This window comes from Carassius carassius, chromosome 43 (genome assembly GCF_963082965.1).
Source record: "Carassius carassius chromosome 43, fCarCar2.1, whole genome shotgun sequence".
NCBI classification, from domain to species: Eukaryota; Metazoa; Chordata; class Actinopteri; order Cypriniformes; family Cyprinidae; genus Carassius; species Carassius carassius.
In genome coordinates, this window is record NC_081797.1 from 3,682,175 (window position 1) to 3,703,790 (window position 21,616).

At 35.7% G+C, this 21,616-nt stretch overlaps 2 protein-coding genes across 4 annotated transcripts; both read right to left on the minus strand.

Moving 5' to 3' along the window:
* Positions 1-57: 57 nt before the first annotated feature.
* On the minus strand, positions 58-8,091 carry cd151 (CD151 molecule). Of its 2 annotated transcripts, XM_059536224.1 has the most exons (9): positions 7,955-8,091; positions 5,991-6,075; positions 4,749-4,940; positions 2,225-2,299; positions 1,857-1,877; positions 1,364-1,468; positions 814-972; positions 475-561; positions 58-374 (listed from the first exon to the last, which is right to left on the minus strand). In XM_059536224.1, the coding sequence occupies exons 2-9, from the start codon at positions 6,072-6,074 to the stop codon at positions 315-317; spliced, it is 783 nt and encodes a 260-aa protein (XP_059392207.1). In that variant the 5' UTR covers position 6,075; positions 7,955-8,091; the 3' UTR covers positions 58-314. The 2 variants fall into 2 exon arrangements, with proteins under 2 accessions (XP_059392207.1, XP_059392208.1); XM_059536225.1 differs by lacking the exon at positions 1,857-1,877.
* A 153-nt stretch (positions 8,092-8,244) lies between these two features.
* cracr2b (calcium release activated channel regulator 2B) lies at positions 8,245-21,582 on the minus strand. 2 transcript variants are annotated; one of them, XM_059535797.1, is made up of 18 exons: positions 21,453-21,582; positions 18,129-18,352; positions 17,926-18,037; positions 16,925-17,063; positions 16,569-16,715; positions 16,398-16,488; positions 14,948-15,043; positions 14,667-14,854; positions 14,432-14,503; positions 14,132-14,186; positions 12,917-12,996; positions 11,930-12,059; positions 11,616-11,742; positions 11,451-11,532; positions 10,515-10,629; positions 9,094-9,201; positions 8,921-8,997; positions 8,245-8,748 (listed from the first exon to the last, which is right to left on the minus strand). In XM_059535797.1, exons 2-18 carry the CDS (start codon positions 18,348-18,350, stop codon positions 8,664-8,666), a joined length of 1,926 nt encoding a protein of 641 aa, XP_059391780.1. In that variant the 5' UTR covers positions 18,351-18,352; positions 21,453-21,582; the 3' UTR covers positions 8,245-8,663. The 2 variants fall into 2 exon arrangements, with proteins under 2 accessions (XP_059391780.1, XP_059391781.1); XM_059535798.1 differs by lacking the exon at positions 21,453-21,582 and having other exon boundaries at positions 18,129-18,601.
* Positions 21,583-21,616: the final 34 nt, after the last annotated feature.

Genomic DNA, 21,616 nt, shown 5'->3' on the forward strand with positions numbered 1-21,616 from the left:
GATACATTCTGTATGTATCTGAAGGAATTTGTGTGAGTAAAACTGACAGAAATCAAATGAAACAATTCCACTGATTTATTTTTCTGGAAAAAAAAAATCTAATTTTAGAACACACTGCTTCTAAAAACCTTTGCTTAAAACAAAGCCATTTAAGTTCCATTTCCAGAACGACTGTCCTGCAGCCAAGACATATTGAGCTGTCATCCTGCATATGGTGACACATTCATGAAACCAAACAACATAAAACCAAGCAGACAGTAATGCAGACAGCAGGAACACTTTTTTGGTGTTGGTGTGAATAAGTATCTTCTTTTTCAATATATTTCTTCTTTCAAACTGTGATACAAGCAGCAGGTAAAAATCATCCCTATAATCTGGAATATACAGAGAAAGCCGAAGGTTAAAACCTATGAGATGGCAACAAATGCAAATAGAAGTGAATATATTTGCTGGAATTATATCAGAGTTGCTCACCTGAATGAATGCAATCCCAAGACCCACTGAGCCCAAAATAATCAGATGTTGAAGTATAAACTCCTCTAGTTTGGATACGCAGCCTCCCTGAAAAAAAGAAAATGTAAAAAAAAAAACAATCTTAACAAAGTCTCAAAATATTTTTTAGATTTTCAAACATACCCAAAGTATACATTAAAAGATCACAAAATGAATGGAAACATTTCTCATCAAATTCCTCCAAAGCCAAATAAATAAAAATAAATAAAATAAAACAAATCTGAGACAAATTTGTTACTAAAATAACTGCATAAACTATAAAAGTGCAATACAATTGTGCGTTCATTCATCTGAACATACCTCCACTTTGTAGATGTTGGATGGGTGGTCTCTGACTCCACAGCGCTTTGTGGGGGTCTTACAGCAGCTGTCAGGCACCAGGCGTTTGTCGGCAATGTATGTATGTATCCAGACCCCTTCCCTCCAGTCCGCCGAGCTGTTACTGCCACAACACTTCAGCTGCACCGTAAAACAGATGGAGCGCGGGAACGAGAAAAGAGTTCATTCTTGTGTCTGATGGTTTGACGCATAATCTCACATGCTCACAGACTGGGAAAGTGTGTTCAAAAGCCTTCTTTGTTATGATATTGTAAGACTCTAAACCTCAAAGCTGTTGAAAAACTGAAACATGCATGGATGATTATAGATTAAAACTAGATTGTGGGCTTGACGAAGTCTTGTCTTAAATGTTAGAAGTCACTTGAAAGCGTTAAAGGTTTCTAAAGGTGTTCTATACAGTTGTCTGGTTGTTAGATAGATAGATAGATAGATAGATAGATAGATAGATAGATAGATAGATAGATAGATAGATAGATAGATAGATAGATAGATAGACAGATGACTGTCTCACATCTTGCTGGAGCTTGTCGATGGCTCTAGTGATGTGCTCTTGTCCAGGCTGCTGGTAGTTTTGCACCATCCTCTCTTTCAGATCGGCTCTTAGCTCAGCGTTTAGCTGAAATCACAGATAAATCCATTAAAATAGAGATCTATAACTATAAATCATTCTCTATATTTAGTAAATATCTGTTTTCATTCACAGATACAGTACAAAGTAAAACCTCATTTATAAAAGGAACCATTCAAAATGATAATTCCTTCATTAATTATTCACCCTCATGTTGTTCCAAACTTGATGTTATTTTTTTTCTTGGAACACGGAAGAGTGTTCATGCCACCTTCAGTGTGCCACGGAAAAATAACATCATACTGGTTTGGAATGATGTGAGAATGAGTAAATAATGACAGTGTTTTTATTTTGGAATGAACTGTTGCTATTGAGGTAAAAATCATTCTATAAATGTGCAACTTTAGTTAGATTATTTGCCTATGTAACTGTTTACCTGGTAGCAGAGAGGAAAACACTGGAGGAAAAGGAGGAAGAAGACAAAGGGTTTTATAAAGATGGAAAAACAGGAAAGTGAATGGAAAGCATGCAAACATATCACTCGACATGCGCATGTTAGTTTAACATCAATATGAGGAGATTACAGTTAAATTAGGACATAATCTGATGTCTTGTTCCATTTCTATGATATTCATGGAAATATTGCAACCATGTTTATCAAGTTGTTATTCACATGCATACATAAAGATGGTGAAGAAAACTGAAAAAAAGGGTGCAGAAACATTTAACAGGATAAGAGAGAATTCCTCCAAGTTAAACATATAGAAATGTAGCGTTTATTCCTCATCCTGAATGAGAGTTTACCTCCTGATAATAGACGTAAGCCAGAATTCCAGCTGTGATCTCCAGAAGGAAGATTAACAACAACAGCACAAAGAACTATAGAGACAAAAAAGGAAAAACAATTCATCAATGCACATATTTTGACACCAGGTTTGGCGGTCAGTAAATACTGGCAATTTAATTTTTGTATGACTGTTCTTCATAGGGATAGTTCATCCAAAGATGAAAATGCTGTCTTAGTTTACTAACTCACATGTCATTCCAACCCGTAAGACTTTTATTCATCTTCAGAACACAAATGAAGATATTTTTAATGAAATCTGTAAGAGTTCGATCCCTCCATTGACAGTCTATGCAACCAATACTTTGACGCTTCAAATTGCTCATAAAGAGATCATAAAAATAATCCATATGAATAAGTGGTTTCATATTTCATTACAAATATGTTAATTTGTGTTCATAAGATGAATGAAAGACTTTGAGGGTTTGAAACAACGTGAGCCACTGACAGAATTTGTATTTTTGGGTGAACTACTCAAGTGAAAAATGAATATGCCTAAATGTATTTGAAATACATGTATTTCATGCTAAATATACTGCAAAATACATTCACACATACATTGTCGCTTTAAGAACCTTCTCTCTCTGATGTTCATCAGCTGTTGGAAATGTGAACAAATGGCATCTGAGGAATTTTATGCAGCTGATAAAGGTTAAAAGCATTATTCTTCTTCTCTCAGCCTGTATTTGTTCTTTATTTTCCCTCTGTTTTCTGTGCCCACCACTCTCCTTTCATTCCTCTATTCTGGATTCACTCCCTACTCATTTCTCTATACTCCCTCCCTCCCTCCCTCTCTCTCTCTCTCTCTCTCTCTCTCTCTCTCTCTCTCTCTCTCTCTCTCTCCCTGCTGGCTGTCATTCCTCAGTTATGAATCAGTTTCCAAGTCTGACCTCTTAAAGATACACACGTCTTTATTTAAATCAGATATGTTGACAGCTTTGAGACAACTAAGAGACACACATATAAGCACCATCAAACTGATTTAGAAACCACAAAAAGTCATGTTAGTGTGACTGCATGTTCCCAGAATAATCTCTGGCTTTTGTGTGCAATTATCCACACGGCTACTGTAATCCAGTGTTTACACTGTCCACTTTATCCAGTACTCATAATATTTCACTCAGAGGTCTGGCAGAGGCTTTTGTGTTGATCTTTTCACAGGCTGCTCTGAGATGATTCATCAGAAACATTTGCAGGGGCAAAACCATTTGGTTCCTTCCTTTGTTAAAATAGCCATTGTGTTGGTGGTGCTTCCAAGTTAAGCAACACAATTTAGGGTGAGTTAACCAACCAAACAAATTATAAATATGAAACCTTCACACGTAATTCATCCTGCTCTGTGATAAATGATAAGTGCCTTTTTTTTTGCCTGGGGTTGGAATGTTTTGACTCAGGACAGTAAGCAACCACCCAGAACACTCTAGCAACCACATAGATAAAACTTTAAGACACACAGAACATCCTTGCAACCACATAATAATGCTTTTAACACAGTCAAAAACACTTAGCATAGCTGGATGCTGAAATTGTGATGAAACAATGGGTTTGATAGGTGCACAAGCAGTTCTGTCTAGGCAATGTTAAGTTGAAGGGGATGGTCCTTCATCCAGCAAGAAATGTCTGTTAGACAAGCTGAGATGCGAGTAGCTACCGTCGGATCATCGGGATGGAATGAGAGGTAGAGTTGAGTGTCATCAGCATAGCAGTGGTATGAAAAGCCAGGTTTCTGAATGACAGAACCTAGTGATGCCATGTAGACTGAGAAGAGAAGTGGTCCAAGAACTGAGCCCTGAGGTACCCCAGTAGTTAGATGTTGTGACTTGGATAGCTCACCTCTCCAAGATCTGAGAGATACGATTCAAATGACTGGGGTGTGGTTCCTGAGATGCTCTTTGTCAAGTAGAGTTGACAGGAAGATCTGGTGGTTAACCGTGTCAAAGACAGATCCAGCAAGATAAGTATTGAAGATTTGGATTCCGCTCTTGCCAGTCTTAGGGTTTCAACAACTGAGAGCAAGGCAGTCTTGGTTGAATGTCCACTTCTAAAACCAGACTGGCTGCTGTCGAGGAGGTTGTTTTGTGTGAGCAAGGCAGAGACTTGGTTGAACACAGCTCTTTCAAGTGTTTTTGCAATGAAAGGAAGAAGGGAAACCGGTCTGTAGTTCTCTAAAATAAATGGGTTAATGGTGGGTTTCTTTAATAGTGGGGTTATACTACATGGTTAACATCATGGCAACAGTAAAAAAAAAAACACTTAAACACCTTAACAACTGCACAGATACATGTTTGCAACCACCCACAACACCTTAGTAACCACATGGCAACACTTAAAAAAAACACCCTAGCAACCACATTGCAATATTTTAAAAACACTCAGAACACCTTGGCAACCACAATGCAATATTTTAAACATGCCGAACACCTTTGAATTGTGGTTGTGACTGCTGTGCTGTCACTTTTAAAGTTACCCATAATGCTCTCTCACCACTATAAGAAGACCTCTTTGTTCCCTGATGGTGGCGCAGCAGCCCAGTATCCCGGTGAACACCACCACGGACCCAGCACCAATCAGGATGAAGGCCGCAGCCGAGTACGTGCTGGAGGACAGAAGGCTGATGTAGTCACTTTTATCCACGAGAGTCCATATTCCCACTGCCATCACAGTACCACCTGCCAGCTGGGGAAAGAGGTACAGTCATTAAACTGGCTCTTTCTGAAGCAGAATTTACTAAACTTACTGATCTTGTTAGATTTGATGCCTTACAGTGAATTCATTCATCCTTAGAAAGGAAAACAGTGGATCTTTCTTTTCAAATACATTCAAACAATAATAGCTTAAACCATACTATGATTAACTAAAACATTATTATTATACACATTATTATACATAATTATACACACATATATGCACACAAACACACGTACGCATGCTTACACACACAGGCCTATATTTGATGAAAAAATTATCAAAGGAGTTGATGAGTTGAAGTAGGAAATTTACTAAAACTTAAACTGAAATAAAACATTAATTAAAGAGAACTGTTAAAATACTATAAACACATAAAAGAATTAATAAATGAAATAAAGTGAAAATATATAAATAAAAGCTTATTATTAACAGATTTAAGTAAATATAATCAATAAAATAATATATTTAATATATTATTTAATATAATAATATATAATTAATTAATTAATTATAAACAGTGCTGTTAATAGATTAATCGCAACCAAAATAAAAGTTTTTGTTTACATTATATGTGTGCATTATTTATTATGCATATATATATATATATATATATATATATATATATATATATATATATATATATATATATATATATATATATATAAACACACATAGAGTATGTTTTCAAAAACATTTATACATATATTATTATATTTTTTATTATATATAAACATATTTAATATAGAAACAAAATATCTTTTCTTAAATATATAAATATTTGTAATTATAAATGCATAATAAATATACACAGTATATTGTGATTAATTGCTATTAATCATTTGACATCACTAATTATTATATATAAATAATAAAAAGTCAGTTATCTAATTTCTTCTTTTTTTCCCTTGGAAGACCACATAAAAGTAGCCTAAACTGGTTTATTGGTCATTCAGCTAGTTTAGGCTATTTATACCAATTAATTGAACATGAAACCACTCTCAACAGACTAACCAAGATCCAACCAAAGTACAAACTCACCCAAAAGAAAAGATTGAAGATGAACAGAAGATATTTGAGGCATACTGTCCCACAGGTATTGTTTTTTTCCTCAGCATCTGCCATCCTGAAATGGTAATAGATTTTACAAACACTTTCAAGATGGCATCCACTTGACAGGTCTGAGAAAAACCATGAATCCAGCTTAACATCCCAGAGAGGCTGGTCTTTATCTACTACAGGCCGTTTGGACAGAACTAACCCTAGCTGTAAACCCTGCCCTTTATTGCTGTGATCAAAGCTAATGAATTTAAACCTATTTCAAAATAAAAACTTAAGTTCAGTTGCTGCCTTAAATGAAGTATAATCAACATTTATGCTTAAATTACATTAAACTGACTAAGTTGAATTTCATGTAACTAATAAAAATGGTTGAATTTTGCTTGTTAATGCAGAAACATAAGTTGCCATGACTTTCTGATCCTATCATGTTTACAGTGAAGAAACATTTCTCATTAAAGCAGTCATACTCCTTCATATATTAAACCATTCAATATGTTTTCATTATTCTTTGATGAATAGAATGTTCAAAATAACAGCATTTCTATGAAACAGAAATCTTTTAGAACATTATAAATACTGTCACTTTTGATTAATCTAATATGTATTTATAAAAAAAAAAATCTCTCTCTTACTCTTAAAAAAAATAACGTACCTAAACTTTTGAACCGTAGTGTAAATATAACAAATATTTTTCTACATGAAAAATATTTCTTTATTTTATTTATTCTTGGGGTGAAATAATAGAATAAGTTGCACTAAACTGACAGTTTGAAGTTAGTGAATTCTTACTCTGAGTAAATAAACGTGTGCAGTTAATTTCAGGGGTGGGTGTGGATGCAGGCCTCTGTCCAGGAAACTTTCTCTCTCTCTCTCTTTCTCTCTCTACTACAGCAACAGGATGAGTGAGTCACAGAGAGAGAGAAACTCTTACTACTGTAACCTCACCCAGCTGCCTCTATGAGCAGATATATCTCCAGCCGCCTGACTAACACCAACACGTCTCCAGTGCGGGAAACAGACGCCACCAAGACACTAAGCCTTGTGTTTTTACACCTGCCTGTTTTGGGACATACTGCTGACAGCAAATAAATAGCAAATACCCACACCCACATACAGATTTAATTGATTTCTGCCCTAAAATGAGACAACAATGTTTCAAGACTCAAGAGTTTAAGACACAGAATAGGACACATGCTTATTCAATAACGGTTTTATTTCCAGTTTATTTTTAAAGATTAACTGTTTTGCAAAAGCAGTTAGATGCCAGTGTTTCCTTTCATAGCTAAGAGATTTGATTTCAAAAACAGTATCACAGCTATTAAACTATTTTTTTATGATGTTAAATCTGGATTTAACCTCAGAATGATTTCATAGAATAAAGAGAGGTGATAAAGTCTGATTTAGTGGTAGCTGTGCTTTAAGTTTTAATTATTATAATCTGAATTCAAGGTTTGTGAAAGTCTGTCAGTAATCAGTGTTGAGTTCTGCTGTGAGGTTAACCCTGCCTGCTTTAAATGTTTCAAAATGATTAATAGTTGAAAACATTTGTTAGAAATTAAGAAAAGTTACACTACTTATTACATTTTTAATAGGGTAACTTGTAATATGTAATTTATGACATTTCCAAAGTAACCTTCCCAACACAGCCGTTAAACTTTTTTAATTGATTTTTTAAAAACGTTTATTTAGCTACTAAAGGGCATCATCAGTGTATTAAGTTTTAACAAATATTATGAGTGCGTTTATGGCGCTTCTAATGATGACAAAAAAAATATATAAAATAACAGTAGGCTCCTTTGGTTAAAAATTGCGGTTGAAGACAAAAGTGTAATGTATCATAAACTCATAAATCCCACCACAATACAAACGTTGGCCACTTATGACCTGTAAATAAACGATTTCAAAAGAATAATAAAAGTTCGTGTTTGAAATATAGCACTCACCTTAAGGACTTGATTGAAATAATATCCCGTTGAAGGTCGTATTTAAAAAAGTAAATAAAATGATGTTTGTGAGTCCGCTTTTACTCCAGGGGTCCGTGCCCTTCTATCGGCTTTTGACTTGGGCACTGCTCTCGTGAACGCGCGTCATTCTATAAAGCGCGCTACGCGTTCACGCTATGTAATAATAAAAAGCGCCGAGAGATGGCGCTGTAGAACAAAACATTTATTGCTCCAGTCCCAAAAACAAATAACATAGTGTTTATACACAATATTTACATAGAAAACATTTAATGTAAACATAACATGTAATTTTGTGTTCCCAAAAATGGCAATATTTGTCCAAGTCCACAAATTAATATTAATAATTATTATGAAAATACTCATGCAGGCATTACTTTTTAACATTACACTAATGATAAATGTATTTGAGTATAAAGAAGATTTAAAAGTGTACCACACATATAGGTTTGATCACCAGTTGGATTGTGTAGTAATGCTAAAATGATCGTAGCACTGTTCCCGATAGTGTTTTATTCATTTTTACCTTGCTGAAAAGTGGTTATTAATTTTAGCTGATGTTCAAAGGTGGACTACCCACTACGAATCCTTTAGCTTATGAATATTCATAAGTTGTTTATTAAATTCTTTGTGCGTCAAGTGACGTAATTAATATTCATGAGTCAAGTCGTCGCTGAATTCTGAATCTGAATTATTTGCAGCAGCGCCCTCTGTTGGCTGAGACGTCCAGACGCAGCACAGACTCGCACTGCTTGTCCTCCTGTGAGGCAAGTAACCTGAGACAAATAAAACAGAATAAAATAGGCATCCTACATTTTTTCTATTTGAATTGCTACTTCAGTAATATAATTTTACTCTATTATATTATATCTTATAAGTTACTGCATTGGAAAAAGACATTTAACTTGTGATCGCTGATTATTAAATATCTTTAATCCAGATTTACACCTGGTCAGATGGGTCATGGCCTCCTCCACCTGCTGTCCACTCTTAGCACTGCATTCATAGAACACAGCCTGGTACTGCTGTCAAGACAGACAACATCAAAACTCTTTATTCAAACACTGACACATGCAAATGACTGAAATCAGTCGGAAAGGATGAGCTGGGTGATTCATCACCTCCGCCAGTCTGCGGCCTTGTGCTCTTGTCACCTCTCTCCTGTCTGCACTCACCAGGTCTGTCTTATTGCCTAGCAACATCAGACACGCCCCCTCAGCCATATTTTCCTGCCAGTCAAACACACCCACACACACACACAGAATGATACTCAGTCTAATCCCATAAACCAATCACAGGGTCACACACAGTCAACATAAACAGATTAAGGCACATGCTAAATACACTCTCTTACTGATTTCACAGTAAACCTTCAATCAGAATCACACACTGATGTGAATGCAAAGCAGTGTAAGCAGACCTTTTGCATTCAAATGTTGCTATTCTATGGAAACAGACTATATGCTTATATCTACACCTGTGAGGGTTTACCTTAGTATTTATTTTGTTGTTGTGGCCTATTTGTGAATGCTCACTATTGAGGAAAATAGAATACTGACTGAGAAAATAAAAAATGTTAGCCAAAATAAAAATCTTGTTAAGATGTAATATATATATATATATGCAGTACAGACCAAAAGTTTGGACACACCTTCTCATTCAAAGAATTTTCTTTATTTTCATGACTATGAAAATTGTAGAGTCACACTGAAGGCATCAAGGGCTATTTGAGCAAGAAGGAGAGTGATGGGGTGCTTGGCCAGATGACCTGGCCTCCACAGTCGCCGGACCTGAACCCAATCGAGATGGTTTAGGGGTGAGCTGGACCGCAGACAGAAGGCAAAAGGGCCAACAAGTGCTAAGCATCTCTCGGGGAACTCCTTCAAGACTGTTGGAAGACCATTTCAGGTGACTACCTCTTGAAGCTCATCAAGAGAACGCCAAGAGTGTGCAAAGCAGTAATCAAAGCAAAAGGTGGCTACTTTGAAGAACCTACAATATGACATATTTTCAGTTGTTTCACACTTTTTTGTTATGTATATAATTCCACATGTGTTAATTCATAGTTTTGATGCCTTCAGTGTGAATCTACAATTTTCATAGTCATGAAAATAAAGAAAACTCTTTGAATGAGAAGGTGTGTCCAAACTTTTGGTCTGTACTGTATATATATATATATATATATATATATATATATATGTATATAGACAAGTATTTGAATAACACAAAGGCAATTCAAGCTGGTTTATATAGCCTAATGTTAAAGGTTAATGCTTGTCCAAAACGTTGGTCTACAACTTTAAACAGTTTACAAAGATGCTCATGCAGGTTGAAACTAAATCAACAATGATCAGCCATTTAAACCAATTTGGATTATCTTCATGACCATAAACATTCAGCGTAGACTAGCCAGAAGCCATAAATAACTGATAGCCTACTGATTCAGATTGGGTTCAGACTACTATTTTCCTTTCACCTTGAAATACTGAAGACATTTCCTCTTGCAGAAGGTAAACTGAATATTTAATCAAATTAGTCTGACCTGCACCTGATCCAGCCAATGGCAGACGGCCGTGAAAGACGCCTCATGCGTGAGGTCATACATGGCGATGATTCCGTCAGCCCTTCGGAAGTATTGCTGCGTGATGCTGTGAAACCTGATGGAGACGACAGGAGGTCTTTGGAGATTTAAAGCAGGTTTTTAACCTGGAAACATCAGTTCAAAATCATTCTGATAATACACTGAAGTTTCTTTCCAAACCTCTATACTGGGATAAAATTGCAACAGCAACAAATGCTTGTGTAGGGCCAAAGACTCAAACCGTGTACCAAGTGACGCGCTATACACTATCTACTTTTTTATACTTTTATATCTACTAATTTTATATGGCTATTTTGTCATTAGTAATCAGAGTCTGGTAGCTCCTCCACCTTCACAACAAAATTAAAACTGCTACAATTGAGCGCATGACGTGTCCAACATTCCACACATTTAGAAAAATACAAAGACAGTTCACTCCTGAACTTATGGATGGGAGATATAAGCATGTTATGACTGCATATGCACATTGGCTGGTTTAACCTGTAAAGAAATAAGCTTTTTAAACGCTATCTGAGCATTAGAAACAACATTCAAGGGGTAGTTCATTTCAGATTTTGTTGCTGATTTTAAATATATAATTTAATTGAGATTTCAGTGAGCAATTTTTCAGTGAGATTTCAGGACTCCCCCAATTCATTTAGATAGGACTTCTAGAGGCATTGCAAATATGGCCGCCAAGTGAACAGACTTTCCTTGAAAGGGACTTTGGTACACGATCCACTGTTATTATGATGGTGAATTCCTCTCTTTTACTTCTAGGGGTTACAAAGCCACGGAAATGCACAAAACTACATACGGTCGCTTTTAATGATCTTGCATTGTGGATTATGAAAATCAGTCTGTTGGTTCTATGAAACCGTTTTGGGGACATCTGACCTCTCCTGCCCTGCGGTGTCCCACAGCTGCAGAGCGACTGGTGTTGAATCAAGCATCACGCTCCTGACCTGAAAATCCATTCCTGTCAATCAGTCATCAGGTGACATGTCAGCACACAAAAGGAATTAAGTTAAGCCAGAGCATAAAATGTCTAGCGTCTCTCACCCACAGTTGAGGCCAAGTTATTGGGGAAGTGGCCGCTGCAGTAGTGATGGATGAATGAGCTCTTTCCCACTGCAGAGTTCCCCAAAAACACCACCTTAAACACACGCTCAGGGTCATGCAATGTGCTCTGGAGCAGAAAGAAGAAAGAAAGGTTTTCCTGGAAAGCCACATCAAGCAGGTAAATATTTGATTTGCTGTTAAAATTAATGAGCTCAACATTGTTTGTTGTGTTTGGAAGTTACAGAAAGTGTCTTCTACTGTAATTTGCACAATTTACATAATTTGTAATTTGTAAGACACGCAAACACAAGTACCGTGGTTTTCTCTGACTGGCAGGTAGTTTTGTCTTCTCTCTCTTCAGCTATAGAGAGTCTTTTCGGACTTGAATCTGTTAGTGAGCTGTCTGAATCCTCAGACTCGTCATCTGGGTTTTCCATCAACTGCCTTTGGAAAGGATACAATTATTTTAATGCAAAAAAAAAAAAGTATATCAATTATAAAATATTTCAAAACTAAAACTATGACTAAAAAAATAGAAATAAAAATGTATAAGAACAATGTAGACACGCATAGACACTTAATAATAATCAAATAATAATCATAATGATAAATGACAAAAACACAACAAAATTACTAAACCTTTAAAATTAAAAATTAAATGTAAATAAATACAATTAAAAAGTAAAATCGTTATATCAATGATACTAAATTAACATTGAAAAAATAGTGTGTGCTGTTTTAATTAGCAGGAATGGAAAATCGGAAACTGTTATTTAGCATCTTAAAAAGTATATGAAGAGTTCATTTGCAAAAACAGTTAACACCATTTTTAAAAAAATAATGTTTTTTTTTTTTTTTTTTTTTACGGCATTCCAATTAATATGAATCAAAATGCAGTTAGGTTGTTTTAATTAAATGATAAAAACTAAGAAAATACAGCTAACTAACACAATAAAAACATGATAACACACACAAAAAAATAAGACAATTTATAAAATAAAATAAGATTTAAGAAAATTTATAAAAACAGAGTTATCTGTTTTTGCAAATAAACTCTTCATATACTTTTTAAGATGCTAAATAACAGTTTGCGGCATTGGGAAAGACAAATGGCCTGGAGAATAATCCCGGTATACACTAAAGGTTGTGACTCTGAATTGTAATTAGTGTATAATTGCAACTTCATTTATGGCAAGAGCTATACCATGTATTCAAAATGCACATCTTATATGTACATATGTATTTTAATAGAGTGTGATGTGCATCAATACAGCATGTATAAGGTTTTTTTAGATACCCACCTTTGTGCGGATTTCCTCGGTGGAAAATAGTTCCCCAGTATGGATTCCTTCCTTTGCAAAGCGTTCTTCATTTGAGCTGTCTGAGGAACAGTTGATGAGATATGAAAGAAATTTTAGCTTCATCTTTACTGCAGACTGTTTTAAATGATAACTGAGAAAATGTAATGCCTAGTTTATTTTGTAAAAAAAAAAAAAAAAAACATGCATATTGATCTCCCAGAGAAGTAAATGATGCAAAACCGATGGGTTCAGGTGATGCACTTGATTAAGTGTTTGCAATGCCTTTATATATATCTAAAACAGTTTTTTATGTAAAATGTGTGACATGGGTTGACAGTGGTTTTGAAACGACAGCACTTGTGTGTGTGCATGCAAGTAAATCACCCAAAATGATGACATGAATCAAGATGAATAAACACTTTTATTGTTTACTGTCTGACAACATATCCATTTGTTCAACTTTAAATCTTAACATAATCTACATTTTGTTCATTTTGAGTCAATCAGAGACCAAATACATTAACTGTCACTGGACAGAACTGCTCATTTCAAAAGAAACTACCAAACAAAACTGTACTAAATTACAAGTACAAATATGAAATAAGATGAGAGTTAATGAGGTAAAGTGGCATATATTTCAAGGCATTGAAATGTAATTGGTAAATTAAGTGTTATGTTATTTTTTCTTTTTGTTTTCTATTAAGGCTGTTCTAAAACAAAATAACCATTATCTTGGAATCACACTTGTTTGTAACAGACCGAACAAAGAACAATCTTTCCTCTAAAGTGACTCATTTCATTAGCGCACATTGGCTACATTCCATATTCACAGTTTTAAATGTTCCACACAAGGTCTTCTTTGAGTTTCCTTCAAGTCATTCGTTTTTGTTCCTCTCGGAGGCTGACGAATGGAACAGGGCTCTCCCAAGAATAGACTAACCAGAGCTGCACCTGAAGAGTGCATGGCCGGCATCATTTACAACATAGCGAATTCCCAAGGGAACATGGGCTCTCAGAAACCATAGGAAAACATCCAGATGAATGAAGCTTTTCCCATTTAGCTGCACATTCTGCAGGTATGCAGTGTGGGTTATGTTACATGGGCAAAAGGTAGGGTTAATACGGGTGAACAGAGCGCACCCACGGCGAGAAGGCGTGAACACAGCGGCATGGTGGGTAAGAAGTGGGAGACATGAAGGGGTATTTTTGACTAACCATCTTCTGTGTCTGATGGGCATCTTTATCATCCCGAAGACGCTTGTTCATGTCTCTACAAAAGAGAAAGTGAGAGAATTCCAGTTAGATTTTAAGATAAAGCTCCTCCTCACAGGACTTTTGGAAACAACCTTGGAATATGGATATCAAATCTAGTTATCAATCAGGTGGACTAATGACTGATCAAACATCTTAAACCTCCAGCTGTTTTGATTTGGTCAATTCTTGCAGCTTACACTTGAATGCTCATCATCATACCACATACTAAATGTGTAACCGTTTCAGTTGGGTCGCTCTTACCGGAGAAGATCCAGCTGTCTCATGAGGCTTTCCCGTTCCTTCTGCATGTTTCGGGACACTTTCATGACGTCTCTGTAGTGAGAAACAGTTGGACATGAAATGGAAATGGTTCTTTTAAGAACTATTCGCTGAAAGGTGCTTTGAGGAACCAAAATGCATTATCTATTGAATTCCTGCAAGCCCCACTTTTGGAAAGTACTAGTAAAAGTAATGCAAAGTAAAACTCAAAGCCCACCTCTCTTTGCCCTTCTGCTGTTGTTTAATGGTGTTCTGTAGTTGTTGTAGTTGACTCAGAGCGTGCTGGAGCTCCTCTCGGCTCTTGTCCAGTTGGTCCTGCAGCTGCTGGTTGATGTTCTGCAGTCGGCGGTTCTCCCCACGAGTGTCAGTCTGATCGCTGCTTAGACTGTTGATCCTGCTCTCCAACTACACACACACACACACACAGGTGGGGTGAGACAGAGCCCGCTGCTGGTTTAATAAATCAGACGTGTTGACGAGTGAATGATGAGTCTGTACCTCTCTCTGTTTGGTGAGTGTGAACTCAAGTTCTTGTTCTCGCATCTTCAGTTCCTGTAGTAGCTGCTCTTTCTTGTCTCCTTGCCTCATGCTGTCCTTCATCACAGAGCAGACCAACAACACACCATCATCATCATCAAAATATCACATCACCCAAATCACATTATCATCATCCTCAATATCATCAAAATCTTAATCACCATGAGCGATGTCATCATTATAATCTAATCATAATCACTATCATAATCACAATGAATTATATAATTACTAACAGCATATACACCATGATCACCCCACGGATATCATAATCACAAGGGACAAAAATATGAATAATTACAGCAATATCATCACCATCATAAATATCATTGTCACTATTACTATCACAACAATCACCATGAACTATATGATTACCATCATCATAATCACCATCATCACCACTGTTATCAATCACCTAAAACAATCATTTTATCCCACCATTATATCACCAATACCTTTATCACAATCACCATATTGTAATAATTACATATAATCATGAACAATATTATCACCATCATCAATGTCATGATCACTATTATAATCACCATCATCACCAATACTATTATAATCACCATGAATGATATAATTACGAACAGCATATCCACCATTATCGACATTGACATCATCACAAGGAACAAAAATATTATTCCTATCAACGATAATTATAATCACCAGGAACAATATTATCCTCACCATCATCAATATCATTGTCACTATTACAATCACATCAATCACCATGAACTACATACATGATTACTGTCATCATAAACACTGCCGTCACCATTGGTATCATAATCATCAGAAACAGTCACATTATCAAATCATAATCACCATTATCACCATCATAAACAATGTTATTACTCTAATCTATATCATCATAATTACCATTACCATCACTACCATCATAATCACCATCAAAATTACCATGAACATTATCCCCATAACAGCATCATCACTATCACCATCACTATAATATTTATCATCACCATCATTAATATCACTGTCAACATATCTATCACAATAATCACCATTATGATCACTGTCGTCATTATCAACATCACACTACTATCACAATCACCATGAAATGTATGATTACCATCATCATAATCATCATTACCATCACTATCATAATCATCAGGAACAAAATGATCATCACCAATATCAACATCATTATCACCATTACTATCTCAATCACCATGAACTATGATTACCATCATCACAATCACCATGAACGATATTATCACCATCATCTTTCATTACAGTAATCACCATCATTATAATAACCACCATGAACAATATCACAATTTCCTCTAAGACTGCGCTCTAATAAAATAATTACATTTCCCCCTTTAAAGGTTTGTCAAACTTAAATCTGTTTCATATTTATAGTGTGTGTGTTTGTGTGCATATTTACCAGAGCTTGTCTTTTCTCTCTCTCTTCTTTTAACTGACTCTCCATGTCTTCATACATGGACCGAACCACTCTGTCATGATCTTCCTCTCTCCTGTAGGACACATAAACACTCAGCAGTCAGCACATTTCATTTATCTCAAGACATGTTTATTTTACAACAGGAAGGCTGACCTGCACAGTGCCTGTTCTAAATTGTCTCTCTCTTTGAGTGCATCCTGAAGATGAGACACAGTGTAGGAAAGAACCTCTTCCAAAACACCCAGCAGCTCAGGTTTGTCCCTCTGGAGCTCACACCACAGAGTACACAGCTCCCACTGACTAACACACAGACACATCTTTAAAACAAAAACTCATATCAACTTTTTTTCAGGGTTTGGCAGATGGAGCCCATAATCGTTAACCTAAATGCGTTCAATAACTGTATTCTGGCTTTGTCGAGCCAATATTGATTTCAAACAGATAAGCACAGCTTTCTCGTTATCTTATCTGTTACACAGTGGTGAACATAGCTGTGTACATGTACTCACTCTTTGAAGAGTTTATCAGCTCCCAGCTCCATGAGGATGTGTGTGAATCGGATCTGCATCGGCTCTATTCTCTCCTCTCTGACCATCTCTCCACCTCTGCTCTCCGTTCTCTCCTCCGGCCCAGAACCAACAAGCTCTCCTAATTTAGACAGAGATTTTCATTTAGGCATATATCATAATGCATACTACACATAGTATTCCATAGCCTACTGCATACTACTATTAAAAATATTGTGTGAAATGGTACAAAATATGTAAGAAAACATATCAACAGATGAAATCGCTATGTTGTACAGGTATGTTTAATGCAGCAAGTGGTGTTCAGTTATAAGTATATCAATATCATGTTCAGTAATTGAAACATTGCTGGAATAAAATATAAATGTAATAAATGTAAATTTAAATAAGAGTTAGATTACAAATGCAATTTGAAATAGGAATTGTTTAGGTACTGTAATATATAAACTGAAGTTGAACTACAATTACTGAAACTGAAATTATACAATTATTAAAAAAAGCACAATAAACTATGAAAACGTTAATTAAAATATAAACTTAAAAAATAAAAATAAAAAAGTAGTTACTATGAAACTATTAATAAATTTTCTTGAAATAAATACTATAATAGCATATATATATATTAAAATAACATTGGTTATTAATTTTTATCATGCACATTTTTATACTTTATACACACTTTTTTTTTTTTATTCACACCTTTGTTTTATTATCTATATAAACATTTGGTTGCACTTTATTTTACAGTACGTGTACTTACACATACTTATAGTGTACTTATAGTGTATTTATCTAAGAAAGGTCTGGTAATACATGGTAACTACATGGGTTAGGGTTAGTACCTAGTTATTGTAATTACTGTAATAAGTACATAGTATGTACATGAGGAACAGGACTGTAAAATAAAGTGCTACCAAACATTTTTATATAACAAACTTCAAACACTTTTATTTTCTCTTTTTAATTCCCACATACACACTAACCGAGGCCCGTGTGGAACTCAAGGGGTGTGAGGTAACCATTTCTGTCTCTGTCTAAACTCTCAAACACTGATTCCAGTTGCTCAGGAGACAGAGGAAGCTCTTGCTGAAGTCTCTGGTGGATGTAAACATGATAAGACACATTAAACACATCCCTAGTATTAAGAGAAATCATGTGACATACGCCACCACCCGTCCAGGCTCACCTGCATGTCTCTCTTCGTGATGAATCCTTTCCCCTCTTTATCACACAGCTCAAAGAGCTCTTTAGCTTTGCTCATTCTGTCTGAGTCAGGAGAGGTCGCATCGTTGGACGAGTGTAACCTCGCTGTGCGATTCGGTAAGGGGCTCAACAGACTGGAGCGAGGCGGCATCTGACCACTGCCTGTCCCCTCCAGCACCACCCCGTCCTTCAACCAGCCAGACATAACTGCAGTAAGACAGCAGTTATACAAGAATAAAAATGACCAGCTGGTAAGGAATGTCGCTAATGTGGTCCAACCAGGTTAAGCAATGATACGAAAACAATCTTATCTCGTAGTTCTTCCTCTAATTGGCCACAAGTGTGGCAAGTAGCACAAAGTAAGACTTTTTGTTGGTCGCTTAGTTTCTATTTTTGTTGTCATGCCCTCACTAGCCCGAAATCCTTCTTCAAATGCCTGCGTTTTAACCTTTGAACATGTTCTAAATATTGCTTAACCTAGAATATCTATTTTTAGTAAGGATGGAAAAAAATCGCTTGATGCTATAAAGTTGTTGTTAGAATATTAACTTTGCATTCATTAATATTATTGCACTGTGATTTAGTTAAAAGTTGACTTTTTTAAATGCTTACTATTTAATCGGTCAAAGTCAGCTTCATTAATGGAAAATGCTGAGGGCATCTGAAATATCCTGCTTCTTACATATCCACAAATAATGGTTAACCAGGATGTAAAACAGTCCTTCAAACAGGTGCCATGTTTTCTGACACGAGACGCTCAATATAACCTGGCTGTAATTGCCCCGCACTAATGCCATATCGCAATGTAGCAAATATTATGTAGCAGCTGTGATCACATATGGATGGTTTTGTGATTTCACATGGAAGCTAAAGAAAACAGAACTACTCCTTCAGTAAATGTCCAGCCTGTTAGAGTGACCAGCTCCACGTCTGCAGTAGCACAGAGAAGCTCAACTCATATAGGCCAATAATGCTGATATAAAGGGAGCCAACGATTCATATAATGCGTTTACAGTTTCGATCTATTTTTCCATTAACATATACTGTATATGGATTTATATGTATATAGCTGCAAAAAGAACATTATAACTGTAATGTTAAGGATACATTACAGTATTATTATTTTTTTGTTTACATTTACATGTTAAAAGTTTTTGAACAGTAAGAGTTTTAATGTTTTTTTTTTTTTTTAAAGAAGTCTCTTCTCCTCACCAAGCTTGCATTTATATGATCCAAAACAGAGCAAAAGCAAAACTGTGAAATATTTTTTACTATTTAAAATAACTGCTTTCTATATAAATTATTTTAAAATGTAATTACTGCCTGTGATTTCAAAGCTGAATTTATTGGCATCATTCCTCCAGTCTTCAGTGTCACATGATCCTTCAGAAATCATTCTAATATACTGATTTGCTTCTCAAAAAACATTTATTGTTAGTATTATGTTGAAAACAGCGGAGTAGATTTTTTTTCAGGTTTCTTTGATAAATATAAAGCTCAGAAGAATAGCATTTTCCTGAAACAGAAATCTTTGTAACATTATGAATGTCTTTATAATTTTTTCATATTTGTTGTTCAAAATAACAACACTATACTGTATGTAGAATAATGACATCAAGGCTAGATGTGCATATTACGCATTCGATTATCTGCCTCAACAATGTTTTGGTCAATCCCTAATTGATTCACAAATATGAGGTCCTATAACATATGATTTGATCAAATGCGAAAGTCCACAGTAATGTCCCAAACTGTTTCATAATCAGCAGGTTGGTGGGAAACATGGCAGCTTCAAAGCACATGGGAATTACGCAAGGATAGACGGACGTGGCATTTCGATTTGAAGACACTCCCTCTCATGCCATGAGCAAATACGTCCACCAGCAACTAATGGTCATCTGACAAATTATAATAACATCTATCTGTGTAGAAATCAGGGAACTATCCAAACAAGCCAGAGCACACATACACGTCACAATTTCATTTCTCTTCAGCGTCTTTGGCTTTCTGGAGAGCTCCAGGATATGAACTGCAAAACAGGATGAAGTCATGTGACAGGACTGTGTGTGTGTGTAGAGATGGAGTGTGTGCAAAAACAAAGTAAAATGCAAATAAAGAGTTTAGCTCGGTTTACACAGCATTCAGAGCTCTTACTCATAATCACGAGTGTGTGTCAGCCATATGGATGAGGGCAGGGTGCAGGGAAATACCTCCATGCTAAATAACCACAGGTCATAAGAAACATGAAAGATTTGCCTAATGAATTAATGGTTTGGGTTGTGGTTGGAACAATAGCCCTGAGTGATTATGACTGATCTGAATCAATGATATCTGGAAAGCAATATGCTCAGATCATATAAAATGGCAGAGAATATAAAACCCCAAATGTCTATTTAACGTTATTTGCAATGACATTCTGTGACCTAAATCATAATTTCTAAAGAAAAAGGAAAAGAGTAAGGGTCAGCGTTTTGACACAAAACATTTGTGTTGATTTTGTGATTCGAGTTATGTGCAAATACCAAAATATATGGGCATGGCATGTTTACACCTGCAATAAAGCCATAGAGGAATTGCAACACGCGAAGTCAAATAAACTTCCCAAGCTCTGCTACAATTACACACGAAAATCACCTGAGAGATAAAGTCTGATAGCCATATGTCAACTTCAGATAAGAAAGCATACAGTTTACATGATTTTTCCCCCCTTTGTGTTAGAGGACATCATTCATAACTAAATAAAGTATTTTATTTACACGCACTTTCATTAAAAAAAAAAAATCCTGTCAGGTTAAGTTAAATCCTGAATTTGTTACGATGAAACTGCAAACCCATAAACACTCAGATATGCTCAAGAACATATGTACTTCATCTACTTCTCATAATAAATTTATATTTAATACTTCAGAATGGATTTGGACGCAACATAGACATTAACATTATATACTGTATAAAATTATGTGGTGTGATCATTGGTGCTGGTAGGTTTTACCATAGTACATTTAATACTTATGCATACACCACCATCATATACCACAGTTTCCACAAACATGATAAAACCATAGTATTTAAGGAGATGAAGGGCATATATAATACAATTTAGACTAAGTATTGTTTTAGAAGTGTTTTAGCAGACATTGTCTGTCACTTCAGACCCCATGCATAATTTAAAACACATGTCAGCACTTTCTAATTTGTTAAGACAAACCGAGAGAACATAAACTGGCGTTAAATTGAATAACCCACATAATCAATTAAAATGTGATTCAAACTAATAAATGATATAAAGAAACAGAAGACAGCAGACCTGTGATGCGATGTCGCTCAGGTGTGTGTGGCGTCAGCTGTGAACGCCAGGTGTCTTTTAGTGCTAGTGTTCATCCAGCAGAGGGCAGTAGAGGGTCAAGAGCCTCAAATACCGTAGATCTTATAATACATCCACGTGTGCTTCAGTCCTTACGGTAACCGGAT

What these genes read in the sequence shown, in the direction of transcription:
- cd151 (XM_059536224.1), bottom strand. Translation starts at nt 6,074, where the DNA reads ATGGCAGATGCTGAGGAAAAAAACAATACCTGTGGGACAGTATGCCTC. An exon ending in TCTTCAATCTTTTCTTTTGG is followed by an intron (nt 4,941 to 5,990) that starts GTGAGTTTGTAC and finishes CTCTTTCCCCAG; the next exon opens with CTGGCAGGTGGTACTGTGAT. An exon ending in CTTACGTCTATTATCAGGAG is followed by an intron (nt 1,878 to 2,224) that starts GTAAACTCTCAT and finishes CTTTTCCTCCAG; the next exon opens with TGTTTTCCTCTCTGCTACCA.
- cracr2b (XM_059535797.1), bottom strand. Translation starts at nt 18,350, where the DNA reads ATGTCTGGCTGGTTGAAGGACGGGGTGGTGCTGGAGGGGACAGGCAGT. An exon ending in ATTGGCTGGATCAGGTGCAG is followed by an intron (nt 9,202 to 10,514) that starts GTCAGACTAATT and finishes TTTGACTGGCAG; the next exon opens with GAAAATATGGCTGAGGGGGC. An exon ending in GCCATGACCCATCTGACCAG is followed by an intron (nt 8,749 to 8,920) that starts GTGTAAATCTGG and finishes TATTTGTCTCAG; the next exon opens with GTTACTTGCCTCACAGGAGG.